At 52.3% G+C, this 15,352-nt stretch overlaps 1 protein-coding gene across 1 annotated transcript in view; it reads left to right on the forward strand.

The window, feature by feature from the left end:
* Positions 1 to 227: 227 nt before the first annotated feature.
* The window catches only part of LOC119093815 (visual system homeobox 2), a gene marked incomplete at its 3' end in the record, with an annotated part of 57,827 nt that continues 42,702 nt past the window's right edge, over positions 228 to 15,352 (forward strand). Inside the window, 2 exon segments of the mRNA XM_037216824.1 lie at positions 228 to 360; positions 8,784 to 8,925. Coding sequence (XP_037072719.1) covers positions 313 to 360; positions 8,784 to 8,925 — 190 coding nt within the window.

The raw sequence follows: 15,352 nt of genomic DNA on the forward strand, positions 1-15,352 counted from the left end.
GCGTGCCGTGAGCGGGAGCCGGCCGGAGCCGGAGCCGACAGGAGCCGGGCGGAGCGGCCGCCGCGGCGCCGAGCCGAGCGTCAGTCGCGGCGCGCCGTCGGCGGCGGCGCGGCGCCGGCGCCATTGGTGGCGCCGCGGCCGGGCATGATGAACGTGATGCACCCGGAGCGCGGCCTGGCCATGCCGCCGGCAGGGCTCGGCAGCCACGGCGGCGGCCACGGCGTGTCGGTGCCGGCGCAGCGCTCGCCGTTCGCCATCCAGGAGCTGCTCGGTCTGAACCAGGAGCAGCGCGGCGCGTCGGCCGGCACCGTCATGCCGCCGCACTCGGTGCCCTACAGTCGGCCGCCGCTCTTCGCGCAGGTCAGCAGCTGTAGGTCACGGTGATCTCGGCCAGGGGTGTCCCTGGCGACGGTCTGGTCTAGGGGGCGTCTGCCCCTGACGCCGGGGTTAACGGTCTGGTGGATCACCGGACAGAATGGCGAAGCCGCCAGACTGTGCTTGTGATGGCCGCCGTTTTCATGCCAGTGATGCTGAATCGTACGCTCAAGGATGTCCCGCACTTTGTCCTGTCCTGGCTGATCTGGTGTTCTGCCCTGCCGTGTGTGTCAACCTAAGTCTGGCTCGGTAGTGCAAGCCACCTGGATTCACGCTGGCTGGATCACAGTTAGGTCTCAGCTATCCTGGTCTCGTCGGCAGCCCACAGACCAGCTGTTCGCCGCAATGAGCAGCTTATTACGAGACCGCTGGTGCCGAACAGGCTGCCGGAGGCGTCCCCAATACTCAGGCTCTACCCCCCACAAATTTATGCCTGTTGAAAACGGCATGGGTACCGGCTTAGGTGCGAGCAGGCTCGAACACCGGCAGACTGCGAGCGCGCGGTCGGGTTGAAGCACGCACCAGCGAGGCGCGTGCTGTTGCACCCCCCCCCCCCCCCTCGGTGCCAGCATGTCCGAATCATGCAGTTAAGGCTGACAAATTCGGCAAATGCGCGGCACGGCAAAGCATGAAAACCATTGATTTCGGAGGAGTGTAGCAGCCATCACTCATAATCGTGCAGCTAGGAGTGGACTTATACTACTCTTGCCGCCCACTCACGGAAGATCCGTGCGCTCTCCCGGTGCGATAGCATTTTCCTCCCGCTGAATCATCCTGGCATTCGCTCGTCGTTGCTGTTTGTTTTTTTTTTCAGCGCTAACCAGCAGTAGAAGCAGCGTCCAGTGCCATACCAATAACCTGACTTGCACCAGATTGTCACACCCTCTGTCACGCTGCAGCGTTGGCGAGTGCTCTGACAGCAAGTGCAGCGTCGGCATGCGGCGCCAGCTGGGAGCGGCTGGGCCGGCCGGCCGGCGCCGCAGCTGTCGCCGGCTCCGCCCAGTCGCACCGCGCCCCGAGATCCCCACAACTGAGCCGGCTCCTCTCTGAGGTGGCTTCCGAGCCGCTTGGCGTGCATACCCAGAGCACACCTGCGCAGGCTTAGTCTGCGGTCTGAGAGCACCGCTCCGGTTCCTGGGCGTTCTCTCACCGACCAACGGCTAAAGCCTCCTGGATGACTTAATCGCCTACCCTTCTCTCGCCTTGACCTGGAGCGCTGCGTCCCAGCGCCCAGTGGTAACACCAACCGGAGTCTCGTCACGGACTCGCCATGCCTCCATCCCCAGCATCGGAGCATCGGCAGACCTGCCCCACCAGTTGTTGGCTTGGGTTCCCCGGACGCCGACGGTCCGCGCCGGCCGGCAGGGGCCGCTGATCCCGACCCGAGTCGACACAGAGCGGCCCGAGCCGACACAGAGCGGTCCGAGCCGACACAGAGCGGTCCGAGCCGACACAGAGCGGCCCGAGCCGGCCCAGAGCGACCCGAGCCGATACTGAGCGGCACGACCCGGCCCAGAGCGGCCCGAGCCGGCCCAGAGCGACCCGAGCCGACACAGAGCGGCCTGAGGCGATACTAAGCGGCTCGAGCCGGCACAGAGCGGCCTGAGCCGACACAGAGCGGCCTGAGCCGACACAGAGCGGCTGGACGGCTCCCGCGGCCTGCGGGGGTGGACCGCAGCCGATATGGACGGCAGTCGCTTCACGCGCACCGCACGTGTTTATGAACATGCGTAGCATGTTTCCTTGAATGCCCTGAGGGCCGGATAGCGTCCGTTTGTATTTTAAACAGGGAAAATTTCTGCTCTCCTGGTGACCTTTGTAATGCTGACGTGTCATGCGCGGCTGGTCAAATGCCTCTCAATATCAATGAAGTTTTGATTTGGGAGCGCTCCACTCGCATGAACTCTTGACTGTTTCGAGGAATGTCAGTGTTGCGCAGAGGTAGCGCTAATTTGCCTTGGTAGGTTGATGAAGAGACTACATCTGAGCATATATGCTTTATGTTTGTGCTTCACCTGCCATCAAGAAAATGGCGGATGCGTTCCATGCGTTTTCATAGAAAACTGAGATGGCTTCCCTTCTCGATAAATATCTCCCCGTCTTCAGGGAATTCATTGCATATGCTTCTACGTTTTGCTGGAAAATCATTGTTACACGCCTACTACGTAGAGACTTGAAGCTACGGCACATCTGTCCAATAAACATGGAAGTATTTTTGCAAGCATTGGTTCTCACTGGCGCATCCAGGGAGACGAGGGTCAGAGGAAACATGCCCCTGCTTGAAGACGACGACGATTAGAAACATAGCCGGTCGTTCGCTGTTTTCGTGCATTTCGCGCCACGGTCGGAACTCGGCCCTCCCAGGACGAGATGGCGCAACCGCGCTTATTCGTGCCTTCGTTTGATATTCGCCTGCGAAATTTTGGCTTCAAACGCCGGACATTGGCGGGCCAGTGTATTAGCTAATCAGGATAAAAAATCAAGCTCCTTTTCACGTAGGTAACTCAAGTATACTGTTTGATAAAATGATTCCAACGTAAAAGAAGCCTTTGTTTTTGGCGCTGCAAAACTGTCCAAACAAAAAAGAGAATGAGGCCAACTGGAAAGGATGCTGCTGTATCTGTTGTCAGACCCGCTCCCGCGCGCGCAGCGGCAGTGCCGTGCATGGTGGGACGCGGTCGGGAGCCTACTCCTTCCTCCCCCGGTCCTGCCCATCTGCCGGGCGTGCCCTGTAGCTCACGAGTTTTTCGGCTCATCGCTTTGAAGATCGCGTGACACAGAATGCAGATCTGGTTTCGACGGACTTTCCAAGGAAGACCTTGGATAGAAGGCCGCATCCGCATATATGCATCAGCTCTCAATGATCGCATGCATCATGGTGGCCGAAGTTGCATAACCCCTCAAACCAGCAGCAGTTGGTGTAAACACACCGAGATCCTGGCACCAGCAACCGTTGTTGGGAGCGTCCATGCATGAATCAGCCTCGGTTACCAATGTCAAAGGACTCTCAAGAGATCCACCCAGTCCCGGAAGTGTTCCAGCTCCCAGGTGTAGAGGAAGGGCTATGCGTGCTTTTTCGTTCATCAGGGTCGGGTTGAATGCAGCTCCGTATTCCGAGGCTCCGGAAAGTGTTTCAAATCAACGAATATGCACGTTTTGCATTGCTCATGAACACGCAATCGTAAAGCGGATTGTCGGGGGCGGTCTCACCAAACAGCGCACGTGGGTGGGTCGATTTAAGGAAAAATATTGTTGGATAAGGCAGTAGTAATAGCCTTATTCTTCGTAGAAAAACCAGGAGGATGGAGATATATATGAGCTGTTATTTCGGCAACGTGCCTTTATCGAAACGAATACTAGAAGTCAAAAGCAGAAGAAGACATCTGCTTTTCGTTCTGATAAGGACATGTTGCCGAAATATCAACGCATCTATATCTCCACTCTCCTGGTTTCTCTCCGAGGAATAAGGCTGTTATGCTGTCTCATCTACGTGCATAATGCTCCCCATAAAAACACTTAACAGCTTACGTAAATATATAATCATGCATGGTGTAAGACTTAAGTCTTCAGTGGCCAAAGATCCGGCAGTCTGAGAAGGAGGTGCTCACGCAACTTGGATGCGGCTATTTTCTCTGGCCGTTCTCACTTTATTTCGGCATCAAAGTAAGGCCGTGGGCATAAATTCAGAACAAAGTATGGCAGGTCGGGCGCAATCTGACCTGTTGTGGGTCAAAGTATTGTCATGGTTTTTTGCAACGAGTGAGACCCGTCTGACACATTAATTACACCAGCGTCTCTCAGCGTTCTCCGCCGATGTCTGCGGCTGTCTAAAGACTGTATTACATCCCAGCTTTAACAATGACATAAAGCAACGAGCAAAAATAGAGCATGTTGTCTAACGCAAAATTATGGGCGGTAAAGATGGCAAGCCAGAAGAAAACGTGTTTACTTCTAAACCCCTGAAAACTGCGTCATTCCATGAGCAAACGCGTTCATGATGATGACCATGTAACGTGACCAACCGTGGTCCATCAAATGTTGTTTGGTGCTAGCAAGGCAACACAATTTTGATTTGGCAGGCATGTGGTTTTTGGAATCAATGCTCGTGGCCCTGTAAGTGCCTGTGAGCAGCTGCTATGTGCTGTGATGTTGCATCGGCAGATACTGTAGAGTTATGCACTATGACTCATGATCGTAGGAGGCCGCTATGACTTCACGGTGGGTCGTCACAGGATAAAAATTCGAAATGGGTAGAAGGCTGGGGCGTGTTCATATCGTGGTCCCTGAGTGCATGCGCCCAACCCCCTCCCCTGCCTTCCACATTATCAAATGAGTTGAATGAATTGATCTTTGCGCGAATCGATGCTGACCCTAAAGCATTCTGGTTACACAAGAATGAATGAGTCCAGACTGTGTCATGTTGTTCGCGTGATGCAACAAAGTGCGTGTGCCTGCAGTGAGCTAAACTGAGTTATCTGTAAAAAATATTAAAATTGTGTTCCCATTGCAAAATTTTCCATGCGAACCTCTAAGAGTCAACATGACAGATGTAAAAATGGAAAAGAGATGGCTGGAAAAAGTGTAAAGGACTCTCACATCGTTTTTTTATTTACATTTTTTGTTAAATTACAATTAAAAGTTTAAGTTACAAAACATTACGCGGCAGAACCTCAGAAGGTATAGAACTAGAAAAAAAGAACGGCCGAGTAAGATTGAACTAATCAAAGTAGGAGTTCAAATTTAGAGAAGCTGACCGGCAAAGAGTCGGGCCGACAGCTGAAGCTGACCGGCGAAGAGTCGGGCCGACAGCTGAAGCTGACCGGCGAAGAGTCGGGCCGACAGCTGAAGCTGACCGGCGAAGAGTCGGGCCGACAGCTGAAGCTGACCGGCGAAGAGTCGGGCCGACAGCTGAAGCTGACCGGCGAAGAGTCGGGCCGACAGCCATGGAGGATCTACCGGTGTCCTTCCTACGCCTGAAGAGAAGTGACACGCTTACCCAGTCCTGGCAGGACATCCTATGCGCTTTAACCGGAGGGGAGCGTCTTCAAGGCTATGTACGAAAACATGCTGCGGCGTCAGATAGCCGCACTAAACTTTGGTATTGGATTGTGATCGTTCAACTTCGGGGAGGTGATTTCAGGCTTCTGAATTTACACAGATAAGAAATTTTCCTTTATAATAGTTGTCATTTGTTTCCTACATCAGTTATGCATAGTTTATTTATAATATGCCTACTGTCACTAACCCTTACTATATAAAAATATGCAGTATATACTATATACAAATGCATATATGCATACATACATACATACATATATATATATATATATATATATATATATATATATATATATGTATGCATGTATGTATGACGCGGAAGTGAAAAATAGCACATGCGTGCATCAGATGATAGTCAATCAGCACCGTTCGCAGATTTCATGTTTTTTTGGGTCAATTGCACGTTGTATGGCACAGAAGATTCTCTCATCTCCTTTTGGATCGTGTCCATTAGACGACGATGTAAATCCGTGACCACCGGCCCGATGTCATTCTCATTTTGAATGTCAACACTTTTGAATGTTTTTCTTTTGGCCACTTTTCATTTTGATTTGCAATCCTTGAATAACATGATTTTCTACGTTTCCTGCAAGTTTCCCTCTTCGCTCTCTTGCTTGTCGACGTTATGCTGTCTTGTCCTCTGCCATTCTGTGCTTTGGTGCCGTTTTTGCTTGGTCTTGGATTATTTTTGGCCTGACAACCTTCGATTTTGATAACTTTGGCTTCAATCTCCCCATTTTTTTTTTTTGTTTCAGCTTTCCCCATACGATTCCCTTATATACGACATTTTGCCCGAACATCCGGCAAGTAGGTAATAAGCACACAAAGCTTATTTTCTTTGATCCCTTTAAATGAGGTTACGTTGCAAGGCTGTAGTTTCTGTTCTAACTATTCTAAAAGCAATAACGCTGAAGTTATAGGTATCAACAGTCAAGCCCTTCGAGTATTTTATGGCGGGATGTTTGGAATTTGGCATTGTAACATTGTGGTTAATTTGTTTAGATAGCGTTACCAGGCGCGGCCTGGTCGGGTCTAGTCGTCACGCTCCTGACGGCATTGTATTTGTACGTGTACAACCACTGTCGTTCCGTCATGCGGACTTTAGGCCACAGTCAGCGCACTTTTAGAGAATTTGCAGCACTGTTGTCGAAGTTTTCCGCGCGCAACCTGTTAAACTGGGCTTGTTTTTTCCTAGGCCAGTTAAGCATGACTTTACGGTAAGTCCCCGAATGAACTGACGTGGGGAACGAAAACGAGCTCATTTCGCAAAGGCTGCGCAACTTTAGTCGAACCTCTGCCCAAATCCTGACAACCCGGGGTCACAGCGACACGATAACCCGGGGTCACACCGACACGGGAACAGCACGGATGGATTCGGAAAGGAATCGTCAATCCATTATCATGGATCCGTCGTTTTCGGCATCTCTGACGACGACCGTCAATCTCAGCCGCCAGAGCAACAAAAAACTGCAATAACCCACACAAGGCAGGTGGGCGCGCCGTCTACACATCACCCAGCCAGGTCAACGCTGGTCGATCCACAGCGACACCACAGTAGGCCACTGTCCACCCGGCCGTGCTTATGTATTGGGCAATACTCTGGTCACAATCAATCGAGACAACTGAGTCCAACGCATCGTTTCTGTTGGCCGCGATGGTGAGGCTACCAGCCAACATTCAAGCGAAATTGCTTGAGAATTAACGTGTAATTTTTGTATCAATGGAGCTCTTTTTCTGCTAAGATAATTTAAGAACCGGAGTTTTGGAAAGATATCAACTCCTTTGTATGGATTCGAAACGTGTCTTGTTACGTTTGCTTAGGTTTTGACAGATCATCTTCATTCATAATGATCGGGAAAGTCATGTTTTGCGTCATACTACTCGTTCCACGCGGAACAAGCTGTGTCTTGCTGTATTTATCCTTATTAATGTCTCTCAATTTGCGTTTTATTTATCATAGCACCTACCATCTAATAACACGAAACTCTCGTGCAAGCCAGCGACACAAAATGGCATTGACTCTCCCGCACTTTGAAACTCTGATGTCCCGTCAACCAGACTTTGGCCAGCCACTTTAACACCTCGGTTTCAATTCCCACAGTAGAACTCTGCCCGCGCTCGGGTGGAGGGGCAAACTTCCCTCAAAGGTTTTCCAAAATGATTTCCGAGTGGCACAGCAAGGCTATGCCAAACTTTGCATAGCGGATCTTTTGGTATGCAAATTTAGATTTACCCTGCGAGGTCGCTGACCCATGGCACGTCAAACCCAGGCCATGGCTGTTAGCGAAGGCCATTTTAAGGGAATTGTTCAATCTGATACGATTGCAGTATTAAACGAAGCCATCCATCTCGAGACAGTTTCGAAGGCGATACAACATTTTAATTTACAATAACAAGCAACGCTGACATTGGAACTGGTCTGAAGGTCAGATCGAGGTCAAAACTTACCTGCTTTTTTACTCGTGACCTTGCTTTATGGGCAGTTTCTGGTTCTCATTTCGAACTCAGTGACAACAGGGACCGCAACAGACATCTTCCATGAACTTCTTAAAGTTCGGAGTAGGTCACTTACCAAAAATGACCCACGTCAACATTTTATTTTATATACATAACGCCTTGCGTAATCTCTGGCGCTTATTAGAGTGAAAAAATATAGCTGTCTCGTAGTTTTTTTACCTTGACTTTCGGGAAGTCAAAAAAGGTCACTGACCTAAAATGAAACCCAGTGACCTTTTGTTCAGAACAGGTACCTAGTTTCAAGACGGTGGCATGCGTGGGTCTTGGGGCACTGGAGACACCAATGTGGAGTTTGGCCTGGTCTGACCTTATTTGACCGAAGGTTTTGACAAAGTAATCTCAAGTTTTGAAACAAGTGAGTTCACATACAGGTCGTTATTCAACCGGCCACCCGGGCGCATGTTAATGTCAGAACCAGATGGTGTGTGCGTTTCACGGTCATGATTTGGCCTCTCGCATACCACGTTTTCATATCCAGGCGTCTTGTCCACTGAATGCAATGACTCTTACGTTGCCACAGCCTGGCTTTGACCGCTTGCAGATGATAGCCCTGACGTTCTCTGAGGCAGGGCACTGAAGTCGGACTTAAGTGTTTGCCTTGACCATCTGAACGCGATGACGTTGCCGCTCCCACCAGCTGGACTTTACCACACAAACGCAATATCTCCTTCCTCGGACTTATGGCAACAGCCTTGGCTACTGTAACACGACGGCTCTTACCTCTGATGTTTCCCCAGCCAGGCCCTGCTGGCTCCGCTGCTCCTGCGGCGGGCCCTGGCCACGCACACCTGTTACCGCAGACAGACTCTGACCGCGTGCTGACGGTTTTGCAGCCCGGCTTCGACCATTTGAACCAGATGGCGACGTCGCGGATGTACCAGGCGGCGGCGGCTGCGGCCGGCTTCCTGCCCGCCCAGCCGCCGCCCTTCGCCGGCTTCGACCACCTGCGGAGTATGGAGCAGAACGCGGCACACGGTGGGTGAACCCTGGAGCGCTGGGCTGACCTCCAGAGGCCCCTGCAGCCCGCGCACGGGTGCAGTGTGACCAGAAGTGGGGGATCAGTGGCGTGATGCCGTCGGTGATCTGTTTTCGCAGTTGAGGACCTGCCCCTGCGGTTTTCAAAATGGCGGTTGGTGGTAAGGCTCCTTCTTCATTACTACGTGGATGCGTTCAAATGCATTTACAGTCTGATGAACCAATCAACGTGGCAGTTAGGTGGATTAGACCTATTCCCACGAGCGCCTTTGCACTCACAACAACCCATGTGCTGATCTGGAGCATCAAACATTACGAAAAACAGCGTTATTTATGCGTGTGCGTCGTATTCAGACCAGCCAACATTCGGCTCGGCTTTTTCCCTGCCGTTTGGTCCTGCTGTCAGCGACGGCGTGTTCCCCACATGTCAATGGCACCCATGTTTACTCCCAGCCGTTGCTCTGCTGCGTGTCTTGCTTTTCATTCGTGGCGCCACGGTGGTGGGCCGCTCTCCGCTGCTCGCCGCGCGGGCCCGGGCGCGGGGGCGCGTCTCCGCCGCCAGGGGCGCTGCGGGCGCCGCCCGCCGTCCTGGCCCGGCCCCGGCAGCCCGGGGCGAGCCGGGCCGGGCGGCCGCGCGCCAGCGCAGCACAGAGCCGCGGCCCGTCAGCCGGCTCAGGCCGAGCCAACCGGCTGCGGTGATTAGCGAAAATGAGGTTTGGCGGGGCGGCCGGGTGTTGAGCACGCGACCGCCAGCAATGCGATCAGCACATGGGAATTCAGCATTACGTGACAGCAGATCAAAGGGGAAGGGAGAGAGATAGTTCCGGCCGAGAAACGTTCTTCCATTTATGTTCAGGGTGTAGGCCTATTGAGAATCTCGCGAGCCGCGAGGCTCAGTCGATTCGTCGTGGAAATCCTAAGTGGTGTATATTTATGAAGGGCATCTTGAGTCAGAAGTGTAGTTCCTGTTCGGTTGAGGGGGGGGGGGGGGCAGTCCCCCTACTTTGAGAACGAAGTTGGTTAAATGCGGAGGGAAACTGTTTGGTGCTATATTTTTTGGGTTGTTTTCGTCATTTTCAATGCTTAGCCTCCTGATTTATTTGGGGACTTGTAAATAAGCCCTGTTTCAAGAACTATTTTGTGCGGTCTCCCTTCTCGAATACTTAAATGGGTCAGCTAGAGTTTTCATACGGCTTACAGCTTCCAAATAAACGACCTCTGTCCAGCTTTGAAGATGTATGCTTGCACGAGCTCAATGCAACGAGCACCGTCCATCTGTTGTCACTGCGGAGGAAGTGTCAACCTCCACACTACAGGCAGAACACGAAGACAGGGCTCTCATTCGTACCGGAGAGCCCCGGCAGACCCGTAAAACTAGGCCTAGCTGGCCCGTTCAGTGTTGTCAGACGGGTCATCCGCCCGGTCCACGCCTGAAAACACGCCACGCGCCTGCCGCCGCCGCATTTGTCCACATCTGTATGGCGGCTGCCCGCTGTCGTGTTTTCTCGGCACGACGGACAGCCGCGCCGACGGCCCCTGTTAGCGTCCGACCCTCCGTGTGCGCGTACAAGAGCATAATCGATAACTGTTGCCATGACGACGGCCCGGTGCGCGCCAAACGTCTTCGCTAATTATCTGCCGCTGCAGGCGGGCAGCCAATAGCGTCTCTTCGGTCCTTACTCGTGGCCTCCATGCAAATAAGCTGTTGGGGAGCCGCAGCGTAACAGGGTTTCAGCGGGGAGGGGAGTGAGTGGGGAGGGACGAGGAGGAGACGGAGGAAGAGCCACGGAGAGAACGGAGGCGACTCTACTGGGTGTTTAACTTCACTGAGCTGAGGCATCACAAGGGAATGGTGGCTGGCTTATAACATTAATTCAAACGACACTAGATTTGACCCTTTCAGACAGCGAGACGCCATCCCATCTCACGCCAGCGCCCGTTACCGAAAGCAAGTGTATCCAGTGTCGGTGAAGTCATTGACTTCTAGGTCGGTTGTATGATGTTTTATGACGTCACGTGACTATGGAACTGGAAGCCGGATCAGTTCCAGCAAATTCCAGCATCGATCAGCCAAAAGCCGGCTGAGGTCAAGTATTTTGATAGACACCGATTACTCTAGATTGGCTTGTGCTGTAACGCAATGGCGATCAGCATCATATTTACATCGTTCGTTTTTTTCATCCAGCCTTATGTTTAAACTTCAAACGATATCTCATTATCATGGTATGTCAAACACCCATGATGTGTCTTTGGACAATGCTCAGCCTTAATCATCCGCACGAGGCGTTATCGCGAAAAAGCTACAAACGTAACGTCTTCATTTACCCTCTTAAGAATTATCTACACCATTTAGGATTGGAAGGGAACTTAACAGGAGTGTGCAGGTGCCCTTCCTAAAATGGAGTGCATTCTTACGCATTTATTGCAGCTGTAAGTCAGATCGCTATTACATATATATCACTGCTAACGAAACTCACTATCTTGGAAATTAGAAACGTAGGAACGCAGGCAGTTTTCAATATTTATTTTCGAAAATTAGTACATTAATATACACTACACACACACACACACACACACACACACACACACACACACACACACACACACACACACACACACTCACACACACACACACACACACACACACACACACACACACACACACACACACACACACACACATATATATATATATATATATATATATATATATATATATATATATATATATATATATATATATATATGTATATATATACACATATATATATATATATATATATATATATATATATATATATATATATATATATATATGTATATACATATGTATATATGTGTGTGTGTGTATGTGTGTGTGTGCGTGTTTACATGTATGTGTATATGCATATACGACCATACAAATATCTTAGTTTTGCACATATGATGCTGTAAATGAGCTAGTTTTCTGGCAACTCAGAGGTGGAGAGCAGCGTGATGGTTCAGCAGAAAAGTCAATACCCAGAAAAATGTTGCTGTCATTGCACTTTTAGCACTTGGATTTACCCGTTTTTTGGAACAAACACAAGTTTGAAAATATGTAGCATGTTTTTAAAAAAGACCGTGTCGCATTGCCATTTCCATGATCGACGGCACGCGTTAATGAGAAGAGAACAATGTGTGAGGTCTTTTGCCAGCCTGAAGTCAGCCTGACCTGCTAGAAGATGCACCATTCCCCCGTGCGGCGTAAGGCTGTGAGCTGTATCCCGCGTGCAGCGCCGGGCTGGCCGAGTAGCTGGCGGGCAGGCGGGCAACGACCCGGCCTCTGGCGGCCGACCCGGCCTCTGAACCCAGCGCGCCAGGCGTCTGGCACTCCGAAGGTCCTCCAAAACATTCACTCCCACAAACACAATGGGGCCCCGGTCGCGGGGGATCGTTATGACTGCGCGGGGACGCGGATTGGAGCTTATTAGCCTCCCGAACACAGGGCGGCGGCCATTTTGTGCGTGACGTCACGTCGGCGCACCTGACGGTCGCCCAGTCCCGATTGTTTAATTTCCGCCCTGTTCAACGGACGCCCAGCATTGTCAAGTGGCCCAAGATGCCGGCATTGTTGTCCGGGCTTTGTGCTTGTTCTTACAGCGCCTGTCCGGGGCTGACGCGACGCTTGCCCTGGCGCTGCCCTGCCACCGGCCCGGCGTCCGCTGGCCCGGCAGGAGCCCCGCTTCTGCGCTGTGCGGCGCGCGACCGTTCCTGACCGGTCATGGGGCGGCACGGCTCCTGCACCGTGGATCGTGGCTGTCACAGGGCTGTCAGGGGTTCAGGATCCCTCGCTGCGGTCAACGCGGCTGTCACGGGGCTGTCAGGGGTTCAGGCCCCCTCGCTGTCGTGAGCGCGGCTGCCACGGGGCTGCCAGAGGCTCAGGACCCTCGCTGTGGTGAACGCAGCTGTCACGGGGCTGTCAGGGGCTCAGGGTCCTCGCTGTGGTGAACGCAGCTGTCACAGCACTGCCAGGCTGCAGATTCGCGACAGGCCCGTCGGGGGCTGTAGACCTTGTGCATGTACGCCTACGACAGTCGATGGACTACGTCTATTTCCACGTTTATGTTCGTTACTGTTCACCTCTCAATGCAGACCGCGAAACTATCACAGGCACACCCGATCGCGTGACTGTCAGGGGTCTGTCAGGAGCATGGCCCCCGCACCGCAGATCACTGATCCTCCCAGGTCTGTCATGGGCCGCGCTTTGCACCGTTGGCGAGCTCGCACAGCCAGCATTCCGCCACAGTTCGGAGGGCTAGCATGGCGCGTGTCGGCGGGCACGGGCCCGGCCGTCGTCGCGTGGCGTCCGTTCGGTGGAGCCCAGCTGTTTTGTGGCTTTTTTATCCGGGAGCCCGTGTTTGGGTGTCATTCATTCGTTCAGTTCGCCCGCCCAAACTCTGCCGTGGCGTGGCTGCACGAGCCGCCAGATCCGGCAAAGTCGACTGCAGACGCGGATCAGGCGCGCGGCAGAGACGGAGGCGGTCCTGCTGTCAGACCGCCTGCTGCTGCATCCCCAGTGTGGCCGGCCCCGGCGTGGCGCCGTCGCCTGTTGACCCGGCGGACGGAGCGTGGCGCCGCGCTCAGCAGTGCGGCGTGACTCGTGGTCATCTGTGCTGGACGCTGTCTAGTCCCAGTGCAGATAATGGAGGCTTCCCAAGACCTAAACTGCCGCCATTACTGCTTCCATGTAGTGTTGATGTCCAATTCCATCTCCGATCGCCTCGATGGCCGTTTTCAGTCAACTTACCACTCTCCGGGCCGGCTTTCATAAGGGTCACGGTAAGATCCAGGAACAACGGGGTATGGACCGCACCCGCAGCAGTGCAGAAGCCAGACTGGCCACCGCAGCTGCGATGGGCCACCCACTGTTAGCGACACTTGTCGCCCTCGCGCTCCCACATTTGAGCTGTGCCCGTTGCATCGCGCTTACCGCTGCGCACTCATCGGAAGTTGAACAGCTGCTCGCGCTGACGCGATGGACCCGCTACATGCGTCACGAGGCATGGCGCACAACCTCGAGTTCCGGTAAATGGATACGTCGTTTTCTTCTCAGCAGCGGACATACACATCCACCCGCTGGTTGATATAGAACATGGACACTTTATTTTGTTACTTTTGGCCATCATTCTTTGTCTTTTTCACAGTTCAACTCATGATGTTTCCTCGCCATGTGAAATCGGCATGTTTCTAAACATGGCTTAGCTTTTAAGCAAGCATTCGCCGTGCTTGCCGAGTTGTAAAAACAGCAGAACGACATGAAATAGGATCTCAAAAGAATGCTTAACGCCGGAGACAGGAAAGAAGTCTGGGACGTATTATGATTTCGCACTATTTTGCGCACTTGATATTAATATTTTGTAGCTCTGTTAACCACACCACCGACCGCACATCTATGGAAATGCAATACATAATGCAATACCGTATTTACACGAATAAGTCCAGGCGCTCCCATGCGCACGAAAAACCGTAATAATACCCACACGAATGCACTGCGCCTCATCCTTGTGCACTGCGCCTCACCCACGTTGCACCTGATGCCGCGTCCACGTGATCTCACATGCGCGCGACAATGTCGAAATGACCACATTTACGTGCACCTGCACTCCGCACTCCGTGACTTCCCACACGTGCACAAATATTCGAATGACCCCATCCACTCAGCCACACCCAATCGACCGCATCTCCACTGCGCCGATCAGCTCTTCAAACGCCTCGACTCACGGGTGGAATGTGGCACGTCATGGTCTCAGGGAGGGACACGACGGGCCCCGGCCTCATGGACACCACCGTTTGGCCAGGAGGTTGAGTCTGTTCGGTGCTCCATAGCTTTAGCGTTACATGCAGGGCGTTAACGCTCGCTCTAATTTGCCGCTTGCATGACGCGTACTGATAGGGAGGGGGGGGGGGCTGATACGACCCCCTGGAGTTTTCAGACTAATGAAGACAGAGCTTGGCGAAAACAACAGTGGATTTGTCTCAACGAGACATCACGATTGGTATAAGTTTGGCGTTGTTAAGTCAATAACCGACTCCATTATAGCAGTCCAAAGGACGAGTTTTCCAGAAAACGCCTTTTTCAGCTTTACAACATCATACCCACAAGACCATGCCTTGTGGCCACACTAGGCTTAAATAGGGATGTTTCTTGGTTAATTTGGAGTACGTTGGTGTATATTTTTATTAGTTTTAAGCAAACATTCATGATCTATAGTTCCGTTAATGTAACGATGCTGGCCGGCCGCGCGCGTTCCGCGGCATCGTCTGCTGCCGCTCGGCCGCCCCCTCACGCCGTAGATCGCCGTGCAGTGTTCTACAAAAACCATCGCTGCTACGAAGCCAGAAAACTAAAAATATGTGTTTGGTAACAAAACATGCATGGTGAATGCCCCATGGGCTGCTATTTTTT

The sequence above is a fragment of the Pollicipes pollicipes genome, unplaced genomic scaffold (assembly GCF_011947565.3).
Source record: "Pollicipes pollicipes isolate AB1234 unplaced genomic scaffold, Ppol_2.1 Scaffold_4002;HRSCAF=4701_pilon_pilon_pilon, whole genome shotgun sequence".
Classification (NCBI taxonomy): domain Eukaryota; kingdom Metazoa; phylum Arthropoda; class Thecostraca; order Pollicipedomorpha; family Pollicipedidae; genus Pollicipes; species Pollicipes pollicipes.